At 46.3% G+C, this 26,448-nt stretch overlaps 1 protein-coding gene across 2 annotated transcripts in view; it reads right to left on the bottom strand.

Annotated features, from left to right (window-relative positions):
* Window positions 1-26,448, bottom strand: part of REV3L (REV3 like, DNA directed polymerase zeta catalytic subunit) — a 954,247-nt gene that overhangs the window by 706,487 nt on the left and 221,312 nt on the right. For both annotated transcript variants that reach the window (XM_078649145.1, XM_078649144.1), the window contains exons 2-3: window positions 24,898-25,087; window positions 5,786-5,860 (exon numbers count right to left, since the gene is read on the bottom strand). In XM_078649145.1, the coding sequence (XP_078505271.1) occupies window positions 5,786-5,860; window positions 24,898-25,087 (265 nt within the window). The remainder of the gene's footprint in view (window positions 1-5,785; window positions 5,861-24,897; window positions 25,088-26,448) is intronic.

The raw sequence follows: 26,448 nt of genomic DNA, 5'->3' as shown, positions 1-26,448 counted from the left end.
ATCCGACCCTGTTCAATATTTACGTGTCGGACATGGCCAAGATCATTAAGTCCCACAACCTGTGACTAACTTCCTATGCCGATGATACTCAGATTGTGCTGGAGATCCACAACAATGGCGGGATAGTCTCAGCTAATTTTCAAGAGGGAATGCTTGCTATCAGCTCCTGGATGGCAAACAACTGGCTCAAACTAAACTCCAAAAAGATGGAGGTGCTGATCTTCGGTAATCTCTCCCCAGCTGGTCTCCTTCCTGGTGGCATGTAGAGTTAGGCCCACCCCGTACCGAGTAACTAAAGTCAGAAACTTAGGAGTCATGTTTGACGACAAACCATCTTTTATTCATCACGTCAACTCTGTCATCCCCTCATCCTTCTTCACCAACCGAATGATAAAAAAACTCCTACCTTTCCTTCCTCCTAACGCAGGTAGGACTCTCCTCAGCACACTCGTTATGTCCAAGCTAGACTACTGTAACTGTCTACTTATTAACCCCCAGGAAAGAGTCCTACATAAACTGCAGATGGTGCAAAACGCAGCGGCGAGAATTCTCTCAGGCACCCCTAAGTTCAAACCTATCTCCAAGGTACTCCGACAACTTCACTGGCTGCCTATTAAGAGTGGAACAAGGTTCAAGGGCCTCTCCATTGCCTACAAAGCAATCCACAACACAGGACCTGAATTCCTCAAGAGAAGTCTTTGTACCTACAGGCCAACCAGATCCTTACGCTCCTCAGCAGCTCATTTGCTCACTGTCCCCAGAACTAAAATGGCCTCCTGGGGTGACAGAAGATTCACTCTCGCCACCGCCAAACTTTGGAACACACTCCCCCTTCATATCAAAACCACCCCTACTCGGTTTTCCTTCCGTAAACATTTAAAAAGTTGGCGATTCAATCAATAAACCTTCCCTCCCCTAGTCTTTCTCACTCAGCCGTCCACAGCGCCAAGCCACCGAAGGATATTTGCGCGCTTAACAAATTGCATAAATAAAATAAATCGCTTTAGGGTAGATTCTACCCATGCCTTCTTGATAAGGGAAGAAGCCCTCTACGAAAGGCCCGGGACTTCCCAACGTCCCCTGTAATCCTCCAACCCATCAGGTGAAGGCTGCCCTCTCGGACCAGAGGGTGCATGTTGCCTCCCACGTCCGTCAGCAAAAGAGGTGTCTGGGCAAGTAGGATTGGAAAATACATAGAAAGTTACAGAAGAACTGGATACCAGACTTGAGATTTCCAACGCGGTGTCCCTAGTATGACCTCCGCCTACTGCCTCCGAACCAGCACCGTGAGCCTGGGTATCATGGCAAACGGTGGAAATGCATACCCTCGAAACAGGCTCCAATCTTGCAGGAAGGCATCTGTTGCCTCCGCCAGAGGGTCAGGGCACCAGCTGAAAAATCAGGGAATCTGGTAGTGGAGGCATGACGTGAAGAGATCCACTTAACAAGGACCCCACTGGGTCATCAAGTTCTGAAAGATCGCCGGATCCAGTTTCCAGGCACTGTAATCCTGAAGGTGTCTGGAGTGCCAGTCTGCCGTCTGATTGAGAGACCCTGGCAGGTATTCCGCCGTAACCGTCAGTCCATGACTCAGGCAAAAGTTCCAGAAGTCCTTGGCCAAGTACGCCAGGAGTTTGGAACGTGTCGCACCAAGCCTGTTGATATATCTCACAGCGGAGATATTGTCCATCTTCAAGAGGATGTGGCACAAGAGACATTGTTGGCCACCAGGCTTCGAATTGCAAAAGATCTGGCTAGAAGCTCTAAGCAGTTGATGTGCAGAGACTGCTCGTGCTCAGGCCAGTGCCCACCTGTAGTAACGTCTCCACAGCAGGCGCCCCAATCATGATGACTGGCATCTGACTTTCACCAGGTCTGGGGCTGAACTGAAAATGGCTCTTCCATTCCAGGCCTGCATATGCTCGCGCCACCAATGGAGTTCCTCCCAGGCTTCTTGAGATAGGGCGATCTCCTGTGTGTAGGAGAGTTTGCGATGCAGATTCTGCGTCTTTAGATGCTGTAGGGCCCGGTAATGCAATGGTCCCGGAAAGATCGCTTGTATTGACGATGACAGGAGACCGACGATTCGCGCTAGGTGGCATAACAAAAATATCTCCCTCTGCAGGGTGCTCTTCAGTGTTCCCTGCAAATCAAACATATCTTCTGCTGGGGCAATCTGAGGCATTGCCGTACCGTGTCGACCTCAAAACCCAAAAAGGTCAACTTTTGCACCGGCACGCAAACCGATTTCTGGTCGTTCAGAATGAACCCCAGATTCTAAAGAAGCTTCTCAGTCAGTCTGAGTTGAGCAATCAAGGAGCTCTCCTCCTGGTTCATCAGAAGAAGGTCATCCAGGTATACTATGAGACGCACACCCAGAGTCCGGAGCCACTCCATGGCCAGCCCAATCAGCTTGGTGAAGCATCAAAGGGGCTGATGACAGACCGAACGGTAGACAAGTGAACTCTTAGATGAGTTTGCCCCTATTGAACAGCAGGAATCGTCAGTGGGGTGGAAAAATAGGGACCATAAGGTAGGCGTCCTTCAGGTCAAGCCGAACCAACCAGTCATTTCGTAGGAGCACGTCCTTGAGAAGGTGAATACCTTTCATTTTGAAGTGGCGATACACCACCCACTGGTTGAAGTCCTGGAGGTTGATTACCGGCCTAAACCCCTTGTCTTTCTTCTCGACAAGGAAGATTTTGCTCAAGAAACCTTCGGAGTGAATGGGTTGCGTTCCCAATGGCCCTTTTTCGCAGGAGGTCTTGTAGCTCTCTGTTTACCACCTGCGCCTTCTCTCGGGAAAAAAACAAGAGGAGTGAGGCAGGAAATTTGGTGCGGAGTTCCATGGAGTTCTATGTGGAAGCCCATCACCGTCTGTAACACCCAGGCATCCCCTGTAATTGCTGCCCAATTGTGTCTGAACCACTGCAGTACTCCCCCCACCTCTGGTAGGAAAAAAGGGGTAATCCTTACCGGTGGGATCACCAGGTGCGTTGTTGACTCCACGGGGGTTGCCTTTCCCCCTGCAACCTCTGTCCTGGCCTCTCAATGGGTAGAACCCTCCGAACTTCGGTTGATTCTGCCACTGCATGGATCTCCAGGTCTGAGACTTGTGGGGGCTTGGTGTTGGAAGGACGGCTGGAAGAGCGCCCCCTACCTCTTCCGGCCCCCCCAAACATTTGCGGACTGAATACTTTTTCAATCGATTCTGTGCCTTATTCAAAGCGAGACAACTCTTTAATAAATCGATCTGCAAAGAGACCTCCGTTTGCCACTGACCCAGCCGCGGAAGAGGCCAGTTCGCCAAGTCGAGGCTCAATCTTAATTAGCAGTGAGCATCTACGCTCAGTAGATAATGCGCAGTTTGCATTACCAAGGAAACACAGGGCTCTTTGTGCTTGTCCCAAGAGGATCGTGGGATCTATTAGATGGCCTGTCTCTTTGGCACCCTCTGCCTAGTCCAATATCTTGGTAAGTGGCCCCAGCATATCTAAGACCTGATCTAGCAGAACCGCCAAGAGCAGTCCAGACCCTTTTTAAGATCTTTGATAAACTTGCTGATGAACGTGGCCATTCTGGCATCAATATCTGGGGTGCAAGCCACTTTATTTGGCAGGGATGGCCAGGGGCACTCCGTTTTTAGACAACCACAGACCTTCTTGTTTTCATTCACCCACAGGTTCTTCATCAGAGCAAAATGTCTTCATCTATATATATATAGGAAGTGTGCATGTATTTAAAAACTAAGCACGCAGGCCATTTTAAAACTTGGTCTAAGTTTATTTCCAGTAGAAGTGACCACCCTGCATCACACCATGAGCTCGATAATACAGCAGCTTAAAGGTTCAAGGGATGAGGACACGGCCCTCTCCAGGGATGCGTCAATAGCATCCACCAGGCCCATGTGAATGGAAAGAAGAGGTTGCTCCTCTTCGGCGGGTTCCCATGAGTCTAGTTCACCCGCCATGTTAGAGAGGATGAAGAGCAACTCCGGCCTCACAAGATAGCAAAGGTGCCATGCCCCCATGGCTTCCAACAAGCAATGTATGTAACCACAAATACTCCCCTCTTCTTTTTAAAACTCCTATTTTTTGGCCCAAAAATCATCCCTTACAAATGAAAGTTGTTTCATATTAACAGAACCACAGGATTTTACCCATTAACATTAGATAGCAGTTTGTTGGCTACGGGCCGGCACGTTTCGGCATTCCAACATGGCCCTATCTATACCCATTTCTCATACAGCACATTAAGTCTGGAACATGTCACCCTCATGGATGAATGAGCTGATCAAACCACACCGACAGGTCTGTCAGCACTGACAGTCTCCAAGACTTGAGTCATGATGGCATCCACACTTTCAAAAGTATGAGCTCTGACTGCTCTTGCTCAATCACCACAGTATAAGTTGAATGAACACAGGGCACGCACTACTCTACACACAATATGGCAAGTGAGGAGGCTGTAGGAAAAGCAAAAGAAGCTTCTCATCCTTTTTCGATGATTCACATGATACCATCCTACTACTTACAGCTCGTTAAAACAATACTAACATTCTCACAGCCAGTTTCTAAACCACAACACTGTGGTCTAAATAACTTGATGCATTCAGTGTTTTTAATACATACCCAGGATGGGAAAACAAAAACAACCAATACAACACAGGAAGCCAATGGTTAAAACATGATAATATTGGTTGTTTGCAGACCAGCCACCGGGGTTCACCCAGTATACTTGCATGTCTGCAAGTACATATGGTCATCCCTTGGACCTTTCTTGGATACAAGCAAGTTGTCATGCAGTTACAAATGCAGTGTCCCAGTGTAACACATACCTGGCTTATTTCAAAATGTAATCCTCCATAGCCCTAGATGAAATTGGATATGTATGGCTTAATCTTGTTTTTGTCTTTTCATCTTCATCATTAATCCCATCCTCATTGCCAAATGTTGGAAAGACAAGGCAAAAAAAAAAAACATACGCCATACAAAAATATTCACTAATCACAAAAACCAAGTCAGAAATAGGTTCTGGCTGCAACTGTAACACAGGACTTAATAGGTCCATAGCAAATTGAAAAGCGCTCTGATAACAAAAGAGTCAGGACCCTAATTCTCAAACACCACGTTTAACCTGTAGCAGCGGCAGGGCATGAACAGTCTCTTCTAGGATATCAAGTAATGAGAAGTCGTACTGCTCTGAAAAGCAGGGGGTTTATACAGCAGATTTTTCAAGAACCTCAAACGATCAGTGTTCAAAAGAATTAAGAAAGATATGGACTTCTGCATGAAGATCTTGAGAATTGTTGTACAGAAGTTGCAACAGGGCAACTCAAAGGTAAGAACCTCTAGTGTGATGTACATGATACAAGAGACGCCATGACAGCTGATGAAGCTGTGCAGTCTCTTTTGAGACTACACAAAGAACTTTGAAAATATATACCTTACTTAAGTCACCCACTCCTATTTGAAGAAATAATTTCTGATTAATAAAACACGTTACATGTGCAAAGGAACAACACTTGCCAGTAGTGTTACTTCCAACTGTGGCTGGGTTTCAGCTATCACTGTATGTAAAAGTGTCCTTGCTAGTGAACTACAGGAGTTCCAATGCATTTCTTGTTCTTCCCCCTTACCCGCAATACCGTGTCCAAGGAGTAAAATTTAAGCTAACAATACCAATGGGAGGGGTTGAATGCTCGACTACAATTGTTTACCTGTACTGACTTCCAGGGGATATGCAGTGTTTAGTACATTACATGTAGTATAGTATTCTCCTGTACCTTTTAACCATCGCAGGATTATAAAGATAGATCTTCATAAACTGCCTTTCTTTATCGTGATAACCGTAGAAAGGCCTGAAAGAAAGAAATAATAGAATTAGACTGTGAAAAGTATGAAGTAAAAGTAACTTGGTTAAAAATAACATGCAGACAAATGATTTAAGTGTAATACAAGATCTTATCACAGTTTGAAATAAACAAGTTACTTACCTTTGGTTATGCCTTATTTAGTAGAGACTATCTAGCCACAGATTCCTTTCCTTAGAATTATCCCCAGGCGTCAGACTAGAACTGGAAATTTTTCATGAGTAGTACCCTTATGTGCCAGTAGGTGGCATTGTTTGGTTCTGCGTGGCATTGGCAGCGCTGGAAGCGATGTGCGCTGTGCCTATATAGGTGATACCCCAGCGCGCTAGCAATTTATTTTCGAGACTTTCCACACCAAGAGAGCAGAGCCACGAAGAACACTGCCCACTGGTGTGGATAACTATGGTCCTGAAAGGGGAAAGTCCCGTCTCTAGATAGCCATTCACAGAGTGGGGAGGATGGGTAGGACAGTAAGGAATCTGCGGCTAGACAGAGTCTCTACCAGATAAGGCGTTACCAAACATAAGTAATTTGTTAATCTGATAGAGACTTCTAGCTGCATATTCCTTACCTTAGAATAGATGCACAAGCAAAACTTCTCAGAGGTGGGTCTGCCCAAGAATTTCACACCAAAAAGTCCTGTAAGACCGAATGGGCACAGTGCCCGTCCCAACGAACCAGACTGTCCAGGCAGTAATGTTTTGTGAACGTACACAGAGAAGCCCACACATTGCCTGGTAGATGTCCAGGACCGGTACGCCGTGTGCTAACTCGGGGGTTGCAACCTTGGCCTTGGTGGAAAGGTTTGATTCTTGGCCAATGCATAGCAGATTTTGATGCTGAGCCCACCCATTGGGAGATGGTTCACTTCTGCATGGCCTTTCCCTTCTTCGCTCCGACATATCACACGAACAATTGGTCATCCACTCGGAACTCTCTTATGTGGTCAATGTAGAACGTCAACGCTCTTTTTAGTCCAATCGGTTAAGTCTCTCGTCTTCTTTAGAGGGGTGTGGCAGAGCATAAAATGTAGGTGGGTTGATGAACTGGCCTACATGAAAACGAGGGACTGCTTTTGGCAGAAAGGAAAATCTAGTTCGTAGAACCAGCTTGAATGGGCAGACGTTTAAGTAGGGAGGGTTGGATGGCAAAGCCTGAGGATCACTGACCTCTGGGCAGATGTTATTGCCACCAGGAAGGCAATTATGACGGTAAGGAGCCTGAGAGGGCAGTTGTGCAAGGGCGCAAACTGAGCGCACATCACGAACGTGAGGACTTGATTGAGATCAAACTGAGGCATGATGAAGAGAGAAGGAGGAAACATATGTTGCAAACCTTTTAAGAACCTATGTACAATAGGGGATGGCAGGTCGGGCAACTGCAAAAAAGGAGTCCATTAAGGTGCCCATTAAGGCAGAAAAATAGCCCATAAAGGTGCCCAGAGCAAAGACCTGTTGGGCAAGGGAAAGAATATAGAGAAGAACCTGAGAAAGGGGAGCAGAAAGGTGTGTCAGGGGGACAGCCTACTTTTCTGCACACCATGCCACAAACCTGCCCCAACTGCAGGTGTATACTGTTTTGGTGGAGAGACGCCTGGCTGCCAGAATAACATTGCAGACTTCAGGCGGAAGGTCGAATTCTTTCAAATGATGCCACTCAATGCCCACGTAAGAAGGTGAAGTGTTGACAGGTTCAGATGGAGAACCCTCTCCTGTTGCTGCGACCCAAGACCCTCTCAAACTGGCAGCCTGAGCAGAGGACCGATGGCCATGCTCAACAGCTCAGGATACAAAACTCTTCGAGCCCAGTCCAGAGCCACAAGGATGACTTGGGCCTGGTCTTTCCTGATCTTCTTGAGAATGCTGGGAAGAAGTGGTATTGGCTTCTTGAGAATGCTGGGAAGAAGTGGTTTTGGCAAAAAGGTGTAAATGAGGCCAGAGCTTCAAACAAGACGAAAAGAATCTCAGAGCGAGAACAGCCTTGGAAACTCAAGCACGCAGAACTGATGACGTTGCATGCATATAACAGGTTGATGTGGAGCCCAGATTTCGCCGGAGAGCAGAGTCCTCTGATCTCCACCTCTCCCAGATGGCCGCCCTTTTCCAGGAGTGATGCATCTGTCACAACTGTAATATTTGGTTGGAGAGGGGTCTGCAGCGGACTTAATCACAGTTGGTGACCCACCACTGCAGATCTTTTGCAGTTCCCTCCAAGATCTGGATCATGTCAGAGAGATTCCGATGATGCTGCGCCCACTGAAACTTCAGGTTCCACTGCAGAGCCTGTATATGCCAATGGAATTGTGTCACCAGCAGGATATAGGAGGCTATGAGGCCCAGCAGGCTCAGAGTCTGTCTCACCGAAATCCAGGATAGAGGTTTAAACATCAGTATCAGCCTGAATATTCTAGACTCGTTGCTTGGGAGGACAGACCTCATACCGCACTGTGTCCAGAGCAGCTACTATGAAAGGGAGCATCGGAAAGGGAGTCAGGTGTGACTTCGGAATGTTGATAGTGAACCCCAGCGACTGCAGGTCTGCTGTAGTTTGGAGGTGGGAGACGACAGCCCGGGGCGAGCCAGTCTTTAACAGCCAGTCATCGAGATAGGGGAAGACAGGCAATGTGATCTCCGCAGATGAGCTGGAACCACCGCCATCACCTTGGTGAACAGCCGAGGGTAACTGGGGAGGTCAAAGGGGAGCACAGTGAACTGGAAGTGCTTGTGGCCCACCGTGAACCGCAGGTAACGCCTGTGGGCAGGCAGGACAGGAATATGGAAATATGCATCCTGCAAAGCCAGCGCTACCATCCAGTCTCCTGGTTCAAGGGCAGATCGGACCTGAGCAAGAGTTAGCATTTTGGACTTCTCCTACTTGAGGAAGAAGTTGAGCGAGTACAGGTCGAGGATCGTCTTCTTGGGAACCAAAAAGTAGCGAGAATACAAAACTACAACCTATTTCTGGCATCGGCCCACTCTCTATGGGAGGGAGTAGCCCCCTCAGGCAATCTGCAAAACACACCTGTCCGATGTTTTGCAGTGCCAGTGGCGCAGGTGAAGGCGAATCCTGCTGGGTCCCTACTGATTTTTTGGTCATGCTCTTGGATTGCTATGAGTAAGAATTATTTCCTATTCTAAAATTAGTATTACATTCAATGCAAGGGTGTAGCTATGGGGGCAGGCTTTGTCCCGAGCATAGCTAACCTTTTCATGGACAACTATGAAGATGAATACATCAATAGTCGTGACAATCCTTTCCTTAACAACATCACGTTATGGAAACAATATATATATATGACATTCTTATGATCTGGACGGGTGACACACTAGGCCTGATTGATTTCTCTTTTTGGTTGCATGCCAGATCAACAGACATCAAGTTTACTATGGCTTATGATAATGAGACAATCATTTTTTTGGATCTATGTGGGAAGGTAGAGGATTCCAGGATATACACCACTTTATACAGAAAGCCTACAGAACGCAACACGCTTCTGAAATAAGATTCTCATAATTCGAGGAACCTATGGGATAACCTCCGATACGGTCAATTTTTGAGACTGAGGCGTAACTGCACTCCAGCCTCTTGAATTCCATATGGAGCAGAGCAGTTGGGATTGTACAAGGATTTATATGTGTAGTGGAAGCTGGGACCACCAAGTTGTCCAGGGTGGGGTGTTCTGTGAGGAATTTAGGGTCCCCTGGAGCGGGGCGATGGACAATTGTGACGTTCACAGGAGTCCCTGTGTTGAGCTTTGACAATGTCCCAACCAGGACATCAGTAAGTGCTTAATTGAATGGAAGAAGTAAGTCAGAGAGGGGCACTCCCAGCTGAAGCACTTTCGTCAAGATATTAGTCTTGACTGCCACCAAGGGTAAACTATGGTGAAGGACCTCAGCTGCCCTCTGCACCACTATAGCGAATAAGGATCCCTCCTCCCTAGCCACGGTAGGGGTAGAAAGCATGCCAATATCTGGAGAAGTGTCCACTCTGTTGGCTTCACCCAGATCATCACATCAGTCCCAGGATTCATAAGGCTGGTATTCTTCAGGGTCCAGCTATACCTCCCATTCTTCCAGAGTCCTAGCCCGTAGGCAGAGGGCTCAGGCTCTGACCTGGGAGGCAGCGCTTTAGTCTGCGTCAAGCGACGCCTCTTCGGGTTTGTGCCAGAGTTGTGGAAGTAAATGGGGATGTTACTGGTGGCATAGGAAGCATTGGCCTCGGGTCCAGGGCCGTGGAAGGTCGATGATGGTGGATGGTGCCGATCTAGATCCATTTGTGGATCTCTGGGGATTGATAGGCGCCGGAGCTGCTGCCGTGTATCCAGTAAGAGCCCCTCCCAAACCTTCAGGACGCAAGGGCACAAATAGGTGGTACACAGTGTAAGAAAGTGGCTCTGTATATACTGGACCAAAGTAAGGTACAGTGTGCACAGAGTCCACAGTCCCCAGAGGTTTGGCAAAGGCTAACGTTAGATATAACCTTACTCTCTAAAGTGGTAGCTTGGTCGAGCAGTAAGGCAGTATCAGAGGACAGTTTAAAGCATTTCTTGTACACACTCAGTCAGCAAATGGTCTCCCATACTGAAGAACTGAATTCTAGGCCAATTGTTTGTATAAAAAATGTATAGTTGTTTTATTTTAGAACCAACAAGGTATCAAAATATACTTTCTCAGAATGAGTTACTTTAGTTAAGTACTTTTCAAATACTTTTACTACCCTGTGAGGTTCCACCTTGTTGGGTTGGATTTTGGCCGTCATTCTGCATAGAAGTGAAGAAGGCATTTTTCTTTTTTTGGGGACTTTCTATTGGGATACGTAAAGTCTGTCTGCGACTTCTGCTTGTGGAATCGAGCAGACGTAACATGACCTGGCTTTATGTTTGGGAGTCAACTGTGGTCATGTGCTGATACAGTGCATGTGGGATGTTACTGTTTGGCTTAGTGTAATTATATGTGACATGGGAGAGATCCGTACGCAAGCGATGTGATACATTTTTAACAGACTCAATTTGTCTTGACAGCTCCTTAGCAGTGAACAGGTGCTTATTGAAAATGGCCCTGTTTGAGGCATGTGAGCTGTAGTTCACATGCTATGCATAATCCTGTCATCTAGTGTTGGGTCCGGATGCAAGTTGTTTTTCTTCGAAGAAGTCTTTCCAGTCACGAGGTAAGTGACCCCTCCTTTCAGCGATAGTGCGCATGGGCATTGACTCTATTGTTAGATTGTTTATTTTCCGCCATTGGGTCCGGACGTGTATTGCTGCGCTTCGTTTCTAAACTGTTTCTTCGGGTTCCCCTTGATGCGCAATCCACTCTACCTCTGTTAATATTGTTTTAAACGTGTATCCCACTTCTCCGCGTCTCGTATCTGTTAAGGACAACCTATATTTTGATCAAAGATCTTTGAGAAGGCCATCCGGCCTAACAGCATCGGTCCGCTTGGCAGTCAATGGGCGGACTGACTCCATACAAATTCTGCACTCGGTGCCACGCCAAGTATCCGCGCACTGACTTGCACGATGTGTGCAACTTGTGCTTGTCTCCAGAGCACAACGAACAGGACTGCGACGTGTGCAGATCGTTCTGATCGAAGAAAACGCTCAGTGATCGTCAGGTTCGACGTCGCGAAATGCAGAGTCAAAACATCGAAAACACGCCGGACATATTTGGCGAAGGATCCAAGCATGGATTTGACACACAAGGGGCTGAGGAAGAACAAGAACTTGCCTCCATTCTCAAATCGACTCTGAGATGGAAAAAGACTTGCCACAAGGTCAACGTCCCGTGAGTACCAAACGCCCCTTGACCCAAACTCCAACTCACCCAAAACAAAAGGCTTCGGTCCCATCCCGCCTTCGGGCCACGGTCGTCACTGACAAGATGTTTATGACGCCCCACCCTCAAGCCCAGCTCCGAAACATGTCACTAAGCATTCCAGCTCGGAATCGAATCGACCAGTCTGGCACTGAGCCCAAACCTTCAGGCTCGAAGCTGAAAACCGCTTCGGAGCTGAAATCATTGACAAAACAGGGGTGTGGAATTTTTAAAATAATCTACTTGGCCAAGGGACAGAATGCCACTGAGATCTACATGTCCTGTAAAATCCACATGTCCCACCTACTCCCGTCCCTACAACAATTATAAGTGCTGACAGAGAAACATTTAATATATTTTTGTTTTATTAAACAATTAAATGCTTTGTAATCTATATATACTGGACCAAAGTAAGGTACAGTGTGTGTATAGAGTCCACAGTCCCCAAAGGTTTGGCAGAGGATAAAGTTAGAAATAACCTTACTCTCTAAAGTGGTAGCTTGGTCAAGCAGTAAGGCAGTATCAGAGGACAGTGTAAATCATTTGTTGTACACAATCAGTCAGCAAATGGTCTCACACACTGAAGAACTGAACTCTAGGCCAATTGTATAAAAAAGTATAGTAGTTTTATTTTAGAACCAACAAGGTATCAAAATATACTTTCTCAGAATGAGTTACTTTCGTTAAGTACTTTTCAAATAGGCAATAGACTTTTGAATACAATAGCTACAGTTGTTGCAATAGGCAACACAATTTCAAACACGATGTTACATTGAGCTCAATGGGAATTTCTAGTTAAATGCAATTAATTACTTTAAGGATTACTTTTCTAACCACAAGACTGGATCCCAGATTCAGTCCTGGGACATCTCCTGTAAATAGTTGAGTAAAAGCGTTTTAGTTACACTTGTGATTTTTAAGGAATATTATTGTATTTTAAAAGTTGACACAGAAACGTTTTCACATAGAATCACCAATGTTATCCTATGGGAGGAAAATCACGTAGCAGGTAAGTAGTCTTAACGTTACTTTTTCTTACTCAGTGTTGGATCCTGGATCCAGCCCTGGTGCATCTCCTGTAAACAATTGAAAGAATGAGTTTATGTCATAGAGACGATTTTTAAGGAATATTTGTAAGTTTGGAAAGTTTCAAAACTACACTTAGAAGAATTTCGACGTGAAACCTGTCAATGTTACCCTATGGAAGAAAAGTGAGTTATCGGCTTTTGGGTAAGTACTCGACTGGCAGAGTTAAGGTCTGGGCATAGACTCAGGGGGTTCCCAGGGTTAGGTAGGTACAGTTGTTACACCCTCAGCGGCACTGGGGCAGGCGGGTGCAGAGAGAGTAGGCCCATTGTTATTCTATGGGAGGCAGGGGGCCTTTGGTTGGTGGCTGCTGGCAAGCAGATCACGCAGCTGTGAGAGCTGGGCTCCTGGTCACTTGCTCAGGGCAAATGGGGAAGTAGATTAGGACAGAGGTTGCACACCCAGGGGCACTCAGGCGGCTTGGTGCAGGGTGCTTTTGAGCAGTCGGGCGATCAATGTTATTCAATGGAAAAGCTGGAAGGGGAACAAAGGCTGCAGGCTCGGGACGGAGATTCTTCAGGTGCGACCACCACTCCGAGAGGTAAGTTGGGATCTTGGAGGATAGGTAGGCACCCAGGATTTAGGCACAGGGGGCCGTGGGGCGCCGGGTGCAGGAGTGTCTTTTGATGTCGGTAAATCTTACCCTCCGCTGGTCGCGGTTGGAGGGGTCCCTGGTTGTGAGGCTGCAGGCGTCGTCTGGGTCGTCGAGGAGGGTCCTTGGGCACTGGATTTCAGGTCACTATCGCCGGGAAGATGTCCTCAGGGTCTTTGTCCACTCAGGCACAGGCCGGGCTCGGCGGCTGCAGAGTGGGCTGGATTCGCGGTTCCTGGCTGGCACCAGCGCTGTTGCTTTTTGAGCAGAACCACTGCTCATGGGAGTCCCAGTCTTTTAGGTGAGCAAGGCAGGCAGGTCCTCCTGGGTTTTAGAGGTTGCTGTCCGCAGGAGACGCCGGGGTTTAGCAGGAGCAGGTAAGAAGATCAACAGGTCAGTAGGGCTGGGGCCAAGGCAGTTGGTATCGTCCTCTTGTTAGCAACTGAACGGTAGGTCGTCCTTCTTGTTCTTCTTTCTTGATTTCAAATCGGGATCTGCTGAAGGAAGGTTCAGGGTGCCCCAAAATACTAAATTTAGGGGCGTTACAGGTAGGGTAAGGGCAGGGACCAATGGGTTCCTGTCCTGGGGTGAGTACACCCCCTATCCTGCTCCTCTCCTGTGGGAGGGGGGAAGGAACCTATCTCTGAGCAGGGCTCCCCATCCTCAAGATGGCGGGAGCCCGGATTTGTGCTTCACCTCGCCTCTCCCACCTGAGGGGTGGGGTTGGCAGAGGCTGGCACACCCCCTTCCCTTTCTTTGGTTTCCTGCCTGTCTTCCTGCCAGATTGAGGGTCAGAACCGGTGGGGGCCAGTTGCTGAGTACAGCAAGTTGCCAGGAGCAGCTCATAAAGGCGGCATGCCTTTGAAGCTCCCCCTGCCCATCCTGGGGGAGGAGACCTAGCACCTCGTCCCAGGATGTGCATTGTTGCAGGCCCAGGAGAGCGGATGGCTCTCTACCCAGGGGTCCAGCAACATGTCTGGTCAGGACACTGGTAGTTGGTTAGGTTTCAGGAGGCATCTCTAAGATGCCCTCCGTAGTGCATTCTACATTAAACCCACACTGATGCCAGTGTGGGATTTAATGTGCTGAGAAGTTTGATATCAAACTTGTCAGTCTTCAGTGTAGCCATTATGGGTGCTGTGGAGTTCGTAATGACAACCTCCCAGCAACATATACTCTTAATGGCATCACTGCACTTACAGTGCCCAGGAATGGCCCTGGGTACTGTAGGGGTACAGGGCTCATGCACCTGTGCCCACACCACTGGCATAGTGCAGCCATCTAGAGAGGTGACTGATGTATGCCAGGGCAGTGTGTTTGTTGGCATGGCACACAGGCATGTGTGCCATGTCGACTCTTTGTTTAGTTCTGCACCAAGACACTCAGCCTGCAAAGGCAGTGTGTGTGTGTGTGTCAGGGTACAGGGCCCTCAAGGGTGGCACAATAAGTGTTGCAGCCCTTAGGGGTCTTCTCTGGTCACAGTGCCCTGTGTACCTAGGGTACCATTTACCAGGGGCTGACCTGGGGCCAGAAATGCCAATTGGGTTTACGTTTCAACATAGTTTTAGGGAAGGAACACAGGCCCTGGGTACCTGGTTGGCAGGAACCCAGGGCACACTCAGTCAAAGTACATCAGCAATTCAGCAAAAGTGGGGGCATACCATGCAAGAAAGATGGCACTTTCTCAGACACAGCCTCATTGAACTCTCTCAACTAGGCGGGGGTTGCTCAAGCTCCCGGAATCTCGAGGAGATGCAGAGTTCGCCAAGGCGCTAGCTCTATCGTGAAGACAGGCCTTGAAGGATGCTTCCTCGTCTCGTTGCCCGACAGACAAAGAGAAGACAAAGCATTCTTCGACTACTACTTTTTCTTGTGGTGATTATTTTCCTTAATGACCCGATGACTTTGAGTGCAACGAAGTCCTCAGACCCCACAACTGCTCCTGGGACCTTCGTCTCGACTGGGAACTCGATTGTTGCAGCATCGCTTATCGAACTGCAAGGAGCTTGAGGGATAGCTCCCTCAAGGCTTTTGGGTGCATAGCGCAGCAATTCGGAGCCAGCCTTCAGGTTGTGGTCGCACCTGAGGCACCGAAGTCACACAAGGTGCTGGTCTGTCATTGACATCGAGCAGTGACAGGTACTGCAGGGCTTGAAGCTAGCCTTCTTGCATGACATAACCTGCCACACAGGAAAGGAAAAACCTCAAAACGTCAAAATTAAGTAGTCAAAAAATTATGAGCGGAAGTTCTTCCCAGCTCTGCACTGACTGCTGCAGAAAGGAAAGACATGACGTCAGCACATTGGGGTGCCCCTATAAAGGCACCACGCACATCACCTACCGGCGCGCAGGGGTAAAACTCAAAACAAATTTCCGGATACAGTCAGATGCCTGGGGATAATTCAAACGTTAGGAATCTGCGGTTAGAAGACGATCAGATACTCACAGTTGCTTTCTATCTATTTACTGACATTATTTATTTTAGGCTGTCCGATATGTCTATGTCCCTCCTGTGAAGGATACCCTGTTAACTGTATTCTTCCACAAGTGCCCGCTTTATTTAAATAGACCTTTAGCTTTTGATCTTATCTTGTCACATTTGCTGTGCATTCAAAGACAGAAGTAAAATGTCGGGTTCTGTCATCCGAGGGAGCTTAGGGCCAGATGTACGTATCCTAGGGTTTGTGATTACCAAATAGCAAATTTTAGAGATTCACTATTTGTTAGTCACAAACAGCTATGTGCAAATGTGAGTTTAACACAGTTAGTGATTCCCAGTGGGTCACAAATAGACCTACCTCTTTAACATTTAGGAGGTAGGTATCGGTTTGTGACCCACTAGGAATCGCAAAAATCACAAGGATTGTGGCCTGCCGGAGTCAGCAGGCCACCATGTCTGTGATTGCTTTTAAATAAAGTAATTTTTGTGGGGAAACGCAACCTGTTTTGCTTAAAGTAATACTGGATGCGTTTCAAAAGGTAAAATGAAAAGTTTTCTTTTCATTTTTTAAGAGTAGGCTGTGGTCAGTGGGGACCCCTTCTTATTTGCGAATGGGTTACCACCAACTTTGAGTTAGCAGTAAAATGCAAATGTTTTGCAACCACATTTTGCTCGCAAAACATTCACACATGCCAATGCGAGTTGGTAATAGGACGGGGCGCCCTAAACACGCCCCTTATTAATACCAAATCGCAGACTGGGTTTGCGACTGTAATAAAATCACAAATTGGGCATTTGTACATTTAAAAATGTTTTTTGCAGTCACAAACGGCCCAATTATGCGAATACAGCCATTTGAGACCTTAAAAAAGCTTTGTACATCTGGCCCTTAGTGTTTACATTTTTTTTCTGACTACAAAGATAGAGATATTATGTGACAATCAAGGTGGGTACGGATGGTGTGCCGGAGGAAAGCTGTATGAGATTATTGTTTTCTAGCACACAACAAAACTTAAATGTTTGTAAATGAACTGTGTAAATATTTCTGAATACATCGTAATTAGGAAAACATTAATGAAGCACATTTTACTGTAATCTGTGTGGTGCAAACAAATATTTTAATGCGATCTAAACAAATCAATATACTAGGTGATGACATTTCCACACATTATTGTTTGTGCGCTGTATAGTTTATCACTAAAACTGTCTGTACAAATGTAATGGTAATTTCAATAAAAAATGTGTTGGCTACCACACCATTTATATCACAACACTATGAGACTATACTTTCTTCTACGCTACGACACTCCACTTTAAGATACCCTAGTCCACTTGACTGTAGGTCACTCTACGACACTCCACTCAACTACACTTCTTTCTCTGACACTCTACTTCACTCTATCCTACGACACTCCACGACCCTCTATGCCACTCTACAACACTTTACTCCACTCTACCGCACTCCACTCTTCTCTAAGCAACTCCACTCTATGACACTCCACAGTACTTTACGACACGCGACTCAATGACACTCTACTGCACTCTATGCAACGCCAATCCACTCTAATCCATAAAACTCTACTCCACTGTGCGCCTCTCCAGTCTCCACCACTCCACTCTACAACACTCTACGCCACTCTACTCCACGTCTCTCTCCTCTAAGCCACTAACTTTTAGCTGTGCATAAGAAGCAGCCACACTGGTGTACCACATGGCTAAAACACATTGGCAAAGCCAATAGCTGTTGCATAGGCGCGACCTATTGTCTTTGCCAGTGCTTGTTTACATCATGACTACCCTACCAAAAAAAAGGTTTGAGAGGGTGATGCTGGTAAGGTGATTAGCGTACAAATGCTTCACATTGCCCACAATTTTAAGTCGAGAGGTTAGCAGGTATACATTTCCTACTGATAAAGACACCTTCTGCCATGCACTATGGACAACCCCCCAGTAGTTTGGTAAAACACACTACACACATTCCTCAGATGAGCACAACAACATTCAACAATTAGGGCTATGCTTACATCCAAACTGTGAGTTAAACCACCTCCAAGTGGTTTACACCTAAATAATACATTCTTCAACAATCTGCAATGCATCAGAATCTTTAGCAACATCCTGGAAATAAATATCCACAACTTATAAACATTCTTGTTACACAGAATTTGTCTATAGCTGTGTATTACAACTATTTAACATGAGCAAGTGCTCGAATATCTAACGGTGGATAATCACATGTCATCAGAAGTTAGACTCTGCTTAAAGATTTTTTAGAACAGGCTTAGGCTTTAAACCACAACCTACCTCTGCAACCTCAATAAGGTATGTTCAGATTTTACCTTGTTTAACTACTTGCACCCTAAACTATACTGGTGTGTAAACAGTGCACCACATAACTTTCAACATGTACAACTACACTTTGCTCCAGCGCTTATGTAATTTCCATTCTATGCACCCACATGGGTACACATTCTAACTATATGCTTGTATAGGACTATAAGCCCTTTACCAACAACTTAGTAATTAATGTAATGGCTTATGGGGTAATGTGAATAGTAGTAACATTCCATTATTATTATATGACGTCATAAGCAGTACAAGATGAGGTGATACATCTAGGTGGTTCACTAAACCATAACTGGCGAATTTTAGTGTTATTTTCAGTTTTTCAACAATAGCTCTTATCTCATCTCAACACCTAGCTATATTATCACTTTAACCATTGGTGTTTTCAGTGAACTTCTTTGGTTATGTTTTTTAACCTAAGCTAAGATCTTATTACAATGCCCAATTATAAGAACTTTTTCAGTAAATGTCTGTGTTTTTTGTTTGTTGATATTCAAAGTTAAGCATATGCCCAGTTCACTTGGGAAAGCTGCGCCCAACCCCCCTCTACACACGGCTTTCAGCCCATGGGCAGCAGGAGGTTGGCCGCATGGCCTGGAGAGGCCCTAGCCCAACATACCCACGTGTTCAACCCGTCACTGTGCATGGCCTTCAGCCATATGCAGCATTGATTTGGGCTAGCACCGAACCCACTGCAGACCGCTAACTCTCACTTAATCTGGCCTACGGCCTCCACAATGGCAGATGGCTTAAGGGAGACCCGTCTCCATTTTCGGAAGTGCACAGCAGAGGATTGGTAGCAGAGCTAGGCTTCCTATCAAGCCCTGCACCAAATCCCTAACTCATTAACCACGCACTTCCTCCATCACTCCCACAACCTTCAGCCAGGCACAGAGGTGGCTTGGCGCTGCACTCTATCCACCTACAGGCCGCCATCCCCTGCTGCTCATGACCTATAGCCGGCACATTGGCGATTGGCTGCAGGATTTTGTCTATGACCAGATCATATTCTTTTTTATTTAAATAAATATTTTTTTAATTTTACATTATCATACCTGTGATCCCAAATATTAATTTTTTCAATTAATATTTATTAATGTGATTTCAGATGTGATGAGTGATGCTATCAATGATATAATAGAACACTTCATGAGTGATGTAATAATTAAAATCATATATTAGGTCATCAGCAGTGCATAGCGAGTATGTTAGTTAGAGCTACTTCCTTTAATTATGATCAGTAAATTTCAGTCTTTTTTTGTTTAAAATGTTACGTTTCAACTTACATTTTCAAGTAACTATAACAGGGCTTTAACCTTTCATTTTTATCAGTGAATTTCTGTGGTTTTTCTTTTTTCGCGTAAAGGAAGATATTTTTACTATCTCCAACTATAATGTCAGTAACTTTTGTTTTTTTCAGTGACTTTCAAGGTTTTTTTTTTTAAACATAATGTAATATGTTATTACCACTGCCACACCACTGCGGGAGGCCAACGCACCCCGCCGCGCATAACCTTTGGCCATAAGCAATGTGGTTGAACTGCAGCCATGTTCTGTGTCCAACCTCCTGCCAGGCTCTGCAGCCAACCCCATTCCATACACCGTCTTAGGGATGCCAACTTCCTAGCATGGAGTTGGCCACAGGGCCTGACCGCCCAACTCTCCACCGTGGGCGACATTGAGTTGGCTGGAGGAATTTGCCGGCTCTAAGGGACACCCCCCAAATTTTTTTATTTTTTTTTAAACTAGTTTAGAACCCTCAGGAACCTTGCGGGGTGGGTTGCGCTGGCTCTCAAAATAGTCAAGCGGGATTATGGGGTCAGGGTACACCTACCCAGGCCTCATTATTTTCAGGACACTGAGACCAAGCCCCCTTATAGTTTCATAGCGGCGGCAACATTTTTCTTTATGTTGCGGACAACCAAGTAGAGCATGTGCTACAGTGCCACTTACAGGAGCTTCTCGCTCCTACAGAGCAGGGCGGCCAATGAGGGAAAAAAACCTGCGGCCAATCAGATTGATCTATTATTTGAAGTTGCATAGGTGGACTGGGTCAACCTATGGCTACTGGCCCCACGTAGCCTGTGGGAACCCCATCCTCAGCAAAGAAAAAGGCTGGGAAGCCTGTTGGCCATGGAGGCTAGATGGGAATGGACACGGCTGTGAGCCCCTTCCATAGACAAGAAAGCAGCAGAAAGTGGACTAGGGTTGGTGATGGGCCATGGATAGGCCCAAAAGCCTGGCCATAGCTCGGTTATCCTTTAAGCGCTCCAGTGCGAAGTCTGCCTTCTCACCAAAAAGGTGAGAGCCATCGAAGGGGCATGCCCATGAGTGAAGCTTGGAAATCCTGCAAAAAGCCAGCAGTTATCAGCCAGGAGTGGCATCTAAGGGTCAACGACAATGAAATCAATTTGCCCAGCGAGTCGGTCGAATCTAGTCCACATCTGATGGTGAACTTCATTGTGTCTCTACCATCTGCAATTGCTTGCAACAGCATGGCTCGAACCTTCTCCGAGACAGAGTCCCAGATATTATGGGTGTATCGTCCCCAAGAGGCATTTTAAGTTCACTTGACCATGGACTACTGTTTTATTGCTACCAAACGTATCTTCTACATAGATCCTTTTATTATCTAATGTACGACCAGGTCTTGGATACTGGATCTATATTTTGCTTGATATACATTGAATGTTTTGTTATGTACCTTATTCCCATGTGGATATGTTAGGAAGTTTATACTATCATTGACCAGCATTGAACCCATGTTATTTTCTTTGCTTTTATGTAACTTTGACACCTACCCTGTAAAGCGCTGTGATCCCGCAAGTGTCTGGTTCGCGCTATATAAAACTTTCAAATAAATAAATAAATCCAACCTCTTGGTTTCCCTATCCGGTGGGGTGGTATGAAACGTGCCAGGGTTGACTTGGGAAGTGGAGGCTTGGACCACCAAGATCTCGGAGGTGAGGTATTGAGTGAGGAAACTTGAGTTCTCTGGAGCAGGGAGATGGCGGCAGGTAATTGTCCTGCGCACAGGAGCATATGTGCAGGGCTTCAACCATGCCCTCAGATAGGAGATCAGTAAGGGCTTCATTAAAAGGGGGTAAGGGTTCGAAGGGAGCACCTCCCAGCTTTAGCAGGTCTTTCAAGACATTCGTCTTGACTGTCACTGCGGGCAACTGTAGGTTCAAGAACTCAGACACCCTTTGCACCACCATAATGACAGACACCCTCCTCCGTAGCCATGGGAGGGGGAGAGACCAAGCCAGTGTCCGAAGAGGTGTCTAATCCACTAGCATGCACCAATCCCTCATATCAGTTGTCCTCTGTGTCATCTAGGGGAAGCTAAGGATCTTCAGAAGACCCCCTCCCCAGGCCTGACTAAAGAAAAGGGCACTGGCTCCAACTCGGAGGGCATGGTTCAAGTCGGGACCACAGCATGTTGGGAATGACTATAGGGACAATGCCGCCTTGCGGTGTCAGCGACATCTGGAGCGTCCGTACTGGACCAGGCACCGAGAAAGGTTGCGGTATCGCTGGTGGTGCTAGTCCAAATCCAACACCGGATCCTTAGGGGCCTGACCGGCACCGAGGGCGAACCAGCTCGTGGGAATCCAGTGGGGGCCCTCTCAAACCCCTGGGCCCCAAAGACACTACAGAGGAATCATGTCACCCAAATATGAGGAGCATGGCCTCTTTCAGTTCAGCTGGGGTAGCTTCGACTCCAGGAAAGTCAGTGTAGCGGACCCTGGTGCAGTTTCTGCCAAGGAGTTTTGCCTGGGGTCCCGAGGCTCCGGCAACCTCATTGAAGGATTTGGACAGGTGTTGTGAAGTCAAAGACCACTTTGACTACCTACTGCAGTGGGAGTTACCCGACTATTTTGATGGAGACAACCCTTGAGTGGCTCCGCAAGCGATACCAGGACCTTCGGCGCGACCAGGATCGTGAATGTCGCAGGGTCACTGGGCAGTGAGAAGCTTGTGGAATGCTCCCATTGCGCTTTTGGTGCTTGGCGCCACAGTCAGCGTAGGTCTTAAAGTCTTGGTCACTCTCCAAGCACCACAGACAGACAAAGTGTGGGTCAGTCACAAGCATCTGTCTGCGACAGGCACCCTATGGCTTGAAAGACGTAGGATTCTTAGGGGACATCCTATCACATCAGGAAAATACATTCTCGAAAAGGTATTGACAAAAACTAGAGGAAAAAACTGTCAAGTGCCAGAATGGTAATTTTTCACAGATCAGCGCCAGTTGGCGTTGAAAGTAAAGAACAGACATCAGCATACTGGGGTAGAGCCTATATAGGCACCTCACATAACACTTCCGGCAGGTGCAGACACCGCCCTCTACCAGCACTCAGGGGTACTGCTTGAAAATGTTTCGTTTCAAAAACTTTTATTTCAGTCACTAGGACCATAAAAAGTAAGCACAGACCCAGAATAACGTACATAATTAAGTTCTGAATACCATGAGTAAAAAGGACACTCCATAAGTAATACATTTTCTAATTTACATCAGGTACAGTGATTTTACCATACGACTAGGGGAGAGGGAGAGGAGGCAATAATTTAGCACTGTGAAAAAAGATTATCTCAATAAATGTGGTACAGTCGGCAAGCAACTAAAAAAAAAATAGCAACAATAGTAAAATAAATAGTTTAAAAAGACAAAAGGGAAAAATTAATACTATTTACAATTCTATATACAAGATAATATAATACTAAAACCAGTATCTAACAGACTGAACACATGATAATCACATTTATAAATATATTGCCGATACACATTTTATGATTTTTTACCCTTCTGAATAAAAGCCCACCTCCTACGCCACATTGTGTTTAAATATCTTGAAACAGCAAACACAATAGGTTTAGATGTGTAGTATTTTAAGACCCAAAAAGCCTCCCTACAATGATCAAAGCCCAGATTCCAACAGAGCTGTACAAGCCAATAGCGCCTTGCTTTTTGATAACCAGGACAGAAAAATAGAACGTGCATTTCTGTTTCTTTTGGTGTAATGCATACAGGGCAACCCTCCTCTTTCTGCCCAGCCCATTTGTTAGTGGCCGCACGTACAGGTAGAGTACTATGTCTAAACTGTACGTACAGTTTTCTAGCACTCTGGGGAAGGATATCATCCATGAATGTTTCTAGCTCATAGTTGAAAATGTATGGAGCCAGTCCAATGCTTGAGGAAGAGACAGACAGACAGACACACAAAATACCCTTTCAGGCTTAGAGTGCTAGATGAATTATGTTAACAAAAGAAGCAGAGAACTCTGGGTAGTTCCCACGTTTAGGTGGAGAGCAGCTCCTGTGTATGGCACCCTACAACACCAGTGAAACTCTGAATCTGCTCATTTGAAATACACACATGTATATACTTGTGACCTGAGGCAACAATACCTTACGCCCCCCATTGCACAGTTTTTTCTTTTTTAGAGGAGGGGGTGCATGGCTCCCCTCCCCGGGCCGTGCCTGGCCCCAGGGACCCCACCCCCTGGGGCCCACCATTATATTTATGGGGGAGGGAGGCATGCATGCACCCCTCCTGCCCGGGCCAATTTAGGCCCTGGGGACCTCATTCCCCAACCAAATTTAATAAGAGAGGGCAGGCAAGCAGCCACCCTCCCCGGACCGATGACAGTCTAGGAGACCTCATAGTATGAGGCCCAGACAATTACTGAAGGGCGAGGGGGCCCCCCTCCTCCGGGCTGATATCTGCCCTGGGAACCCAATCCCTCTGAGCCCAGCTAACAAAGAGTGGGTGCCCTCGTGGGTGCCCAACCAGGGCACCCACCATGTTTTTTTGGGGGGCAGCCGGGGGAGGGAACGCCAAGGCCCCAGCCGGCTCCTCGTAACCAGTGGGAGTCGGCATTGCTCCCACCTGCACGGAGCAGCTAAAAAAGCTTTGTGCTCCCCTCCCCCAGTTCACCTACGGCCTGATCTGGAGAGATGGGGTACCCAGGGTTTAAGTTGGCCCAGGAGGGGAGCCTGAGCCCCTCTTCCATTTCTGAATGAGGCCGGGCCCCGAGGGATGGGGTCCCCAGGGCCGAAATTAGCCCAGGGGAGCCACGCACGTCCCCTCCCCACTAATCTATATATTCCCCCCACCCGGGGATAGGGGGGATCATAAATCAAGCACGGGAAACTGCGTTTTCTGTTTACCTTTGCCAAGGATGCAAAGTAAAATTTAATGGAGTTTCTGTGAGACCCCACCACCAGGCCTAGGGGGTCATTGTATTACTACCCTGCCCCCTTATTTTATTTATTTTGCCATTTCTTGGGACTCGAACGATTTGAGTCCCAAGACAGCTGGCACCACTTCCTGGCTGAAGTGGGGACAGCCAAACAGACCTCGTGTTAAAATTAGTCGGATCCACTTTAAAAAAAAAATGTAAACATCTTTAAAACGGTATTTACACCAAATTACAAACAGAGATCTTTCTGGACAAAAATCTAACTTTAAAATGTGGTGCAATTCTGTTCAGTGGTTCAGGCTGTACTCGTGTCTGAAATTCCTACGGGAAACTGCATGGAGAAAGTGAGTTTTGGGACCTCCCCTTTATTCTTGGTCCCCGCTTCACAAATTAGTTTTAAAAATGTTGTCAGGATTCATTAAACAGCAGATAGATAGAGAGAGAGAGAGAGAGAGAGAGAGAGAGAGAGAGAGAGAAATTAGAACATATTTAGAAGAAGAAGGTGTTTAAGATAAAGAGTAAACATTTGTCAGATACTTACATTCCAGACACTAAGGAGATTTTGAACACATGCTGAACTGAAGAAGACAGGTTGCCCAGTGCCACGTTAAGTGCTCTGTCGATACTAAATGCCACTAGATGAAGATAGCGATCCGGATCCTGTCCATGTCCGTCATATGGCACATAGATGTAGGGAAATATGCCATGTAAATGTAGGCACGTCTTCTGACCTGCAAAAATAGAGCGGATGGAAAAAAAAGACAATTAATATCTACCACCAGGACGTATTTTCTTTAAAAAAATTAATTAGCCAGAAAATAACCTACATCAAAAAGTTACAAACATGTTTGCACTAGTGCACAAATTTGTACGTAGATAAATAGGGTGTACCTAGCAGAACCATTTAAAATGTATTTTACATTATAATTTCAGAATTTATCATTCTTTTGAATATGAACTTTATGCTTGAACTAATCTTTTGAGTCTTGAAAAAAACTTTTTTTTAGGCATTATTATGTTTAGGTCGAGCCTAGTGCAGCGCGAATGTGCTGCAAGGCTTCTTGTTATTACTTTAAACTTCTCTGTGTGGGTCTGACTCCCCCGCGCATTGGGTTGGCTTTTGTGTGTGTCATTTTGGAATCAAAGCCTGCAAATGGCTAAAGGTGGGTGCATGTCCCGCCACTTTTCAAAAGGTTCACTCCCACAGCGTTTTACTGGCAGGAGCGAGCAGCAGGGCGGCAGCTGCAATGCCTCCTTGCCTCCCCTGCACCACTCCCCCAGTGCCCGCCCCCACCACTCCTCTTGATCTGCTTGTTATTTAATAGTGAGTGTATGAGGGCAGCCGCTCCAGGCTTTCTCCTGCTATCGGACATCCCCCACAGCCCTGGTAATGGCCTTTGTGCGCATTGCTGTAGACTGAAAAAGAGAGGCACAATGATGAGACTGAACTGTTTGTTTTAGGGCGTGTTTTCTTTGTCTTCGCTTGATTTCTACCTTCCGGGTTTCAATTTGTTCACAGACACAATCATTTTTTTTTTATTTAATAGTGAGTGTGCGAGGACAGCCCCGCAGCACTTAAATAGCCTGCGTGTGCGTTGCTGTTGACTGAAAAAGCAAGGCCCACTGATGAGACCGAACGGTTTGTATTAGGGTGTGTTTTCTTTTTTTTTCCGTTTGATTTCTACCTTACGTGTTTCAATTTGCTCCCGCCCCTCCCGTTGTCCTATTCCCTTTCCTCCCACCTCCCTCCACTTTGTCCACGTTGTCTTAGTTACTGTCGCCCTCCCTCAGTACTTTTGCTGCTTCTTTCTTCCCTCCCAAGAAAACACCAAAGGGCCTTGACTCGAACTCAGTAAGGCTGAGCCAAACTTAACCAAGGAACAAAAAAAACTGCCAATACTGAGATTCAGTTACCAGTAAGACTTCTTCCAATAAACTTTATGAATTAAACATAACAGTCAGCATTTTCAAATTGCATCAATAAATGGTTTATTCCACTTTGTTTGCATTCATTATTTTTGCAAAAAAAGCATCAATTTTTGAGCACAGAAATATATACATAACACTTATGGCAAACTACAAACAATAAAAA

Source organism: Lissotriton helveticus, chromosome 6, assembly GCF_964261635.1.
Source record: "Lissotriton helveticus chromosome 6, aLisHel1.1, whole genome shotgun sequence".
Taxonomy (NCBI): domain Eukaryota; kingdom Metazoa; phylum Chordata; class Amphibia; order Caudata; family Salamandridae; genus Lissotriton; species Lissotriton helveticus.
The sequence above is the reverse complement of the archived record's forward strand: the minus strand, read 5'-3'. Positions and strand labels throughout refer to the sequence as shown.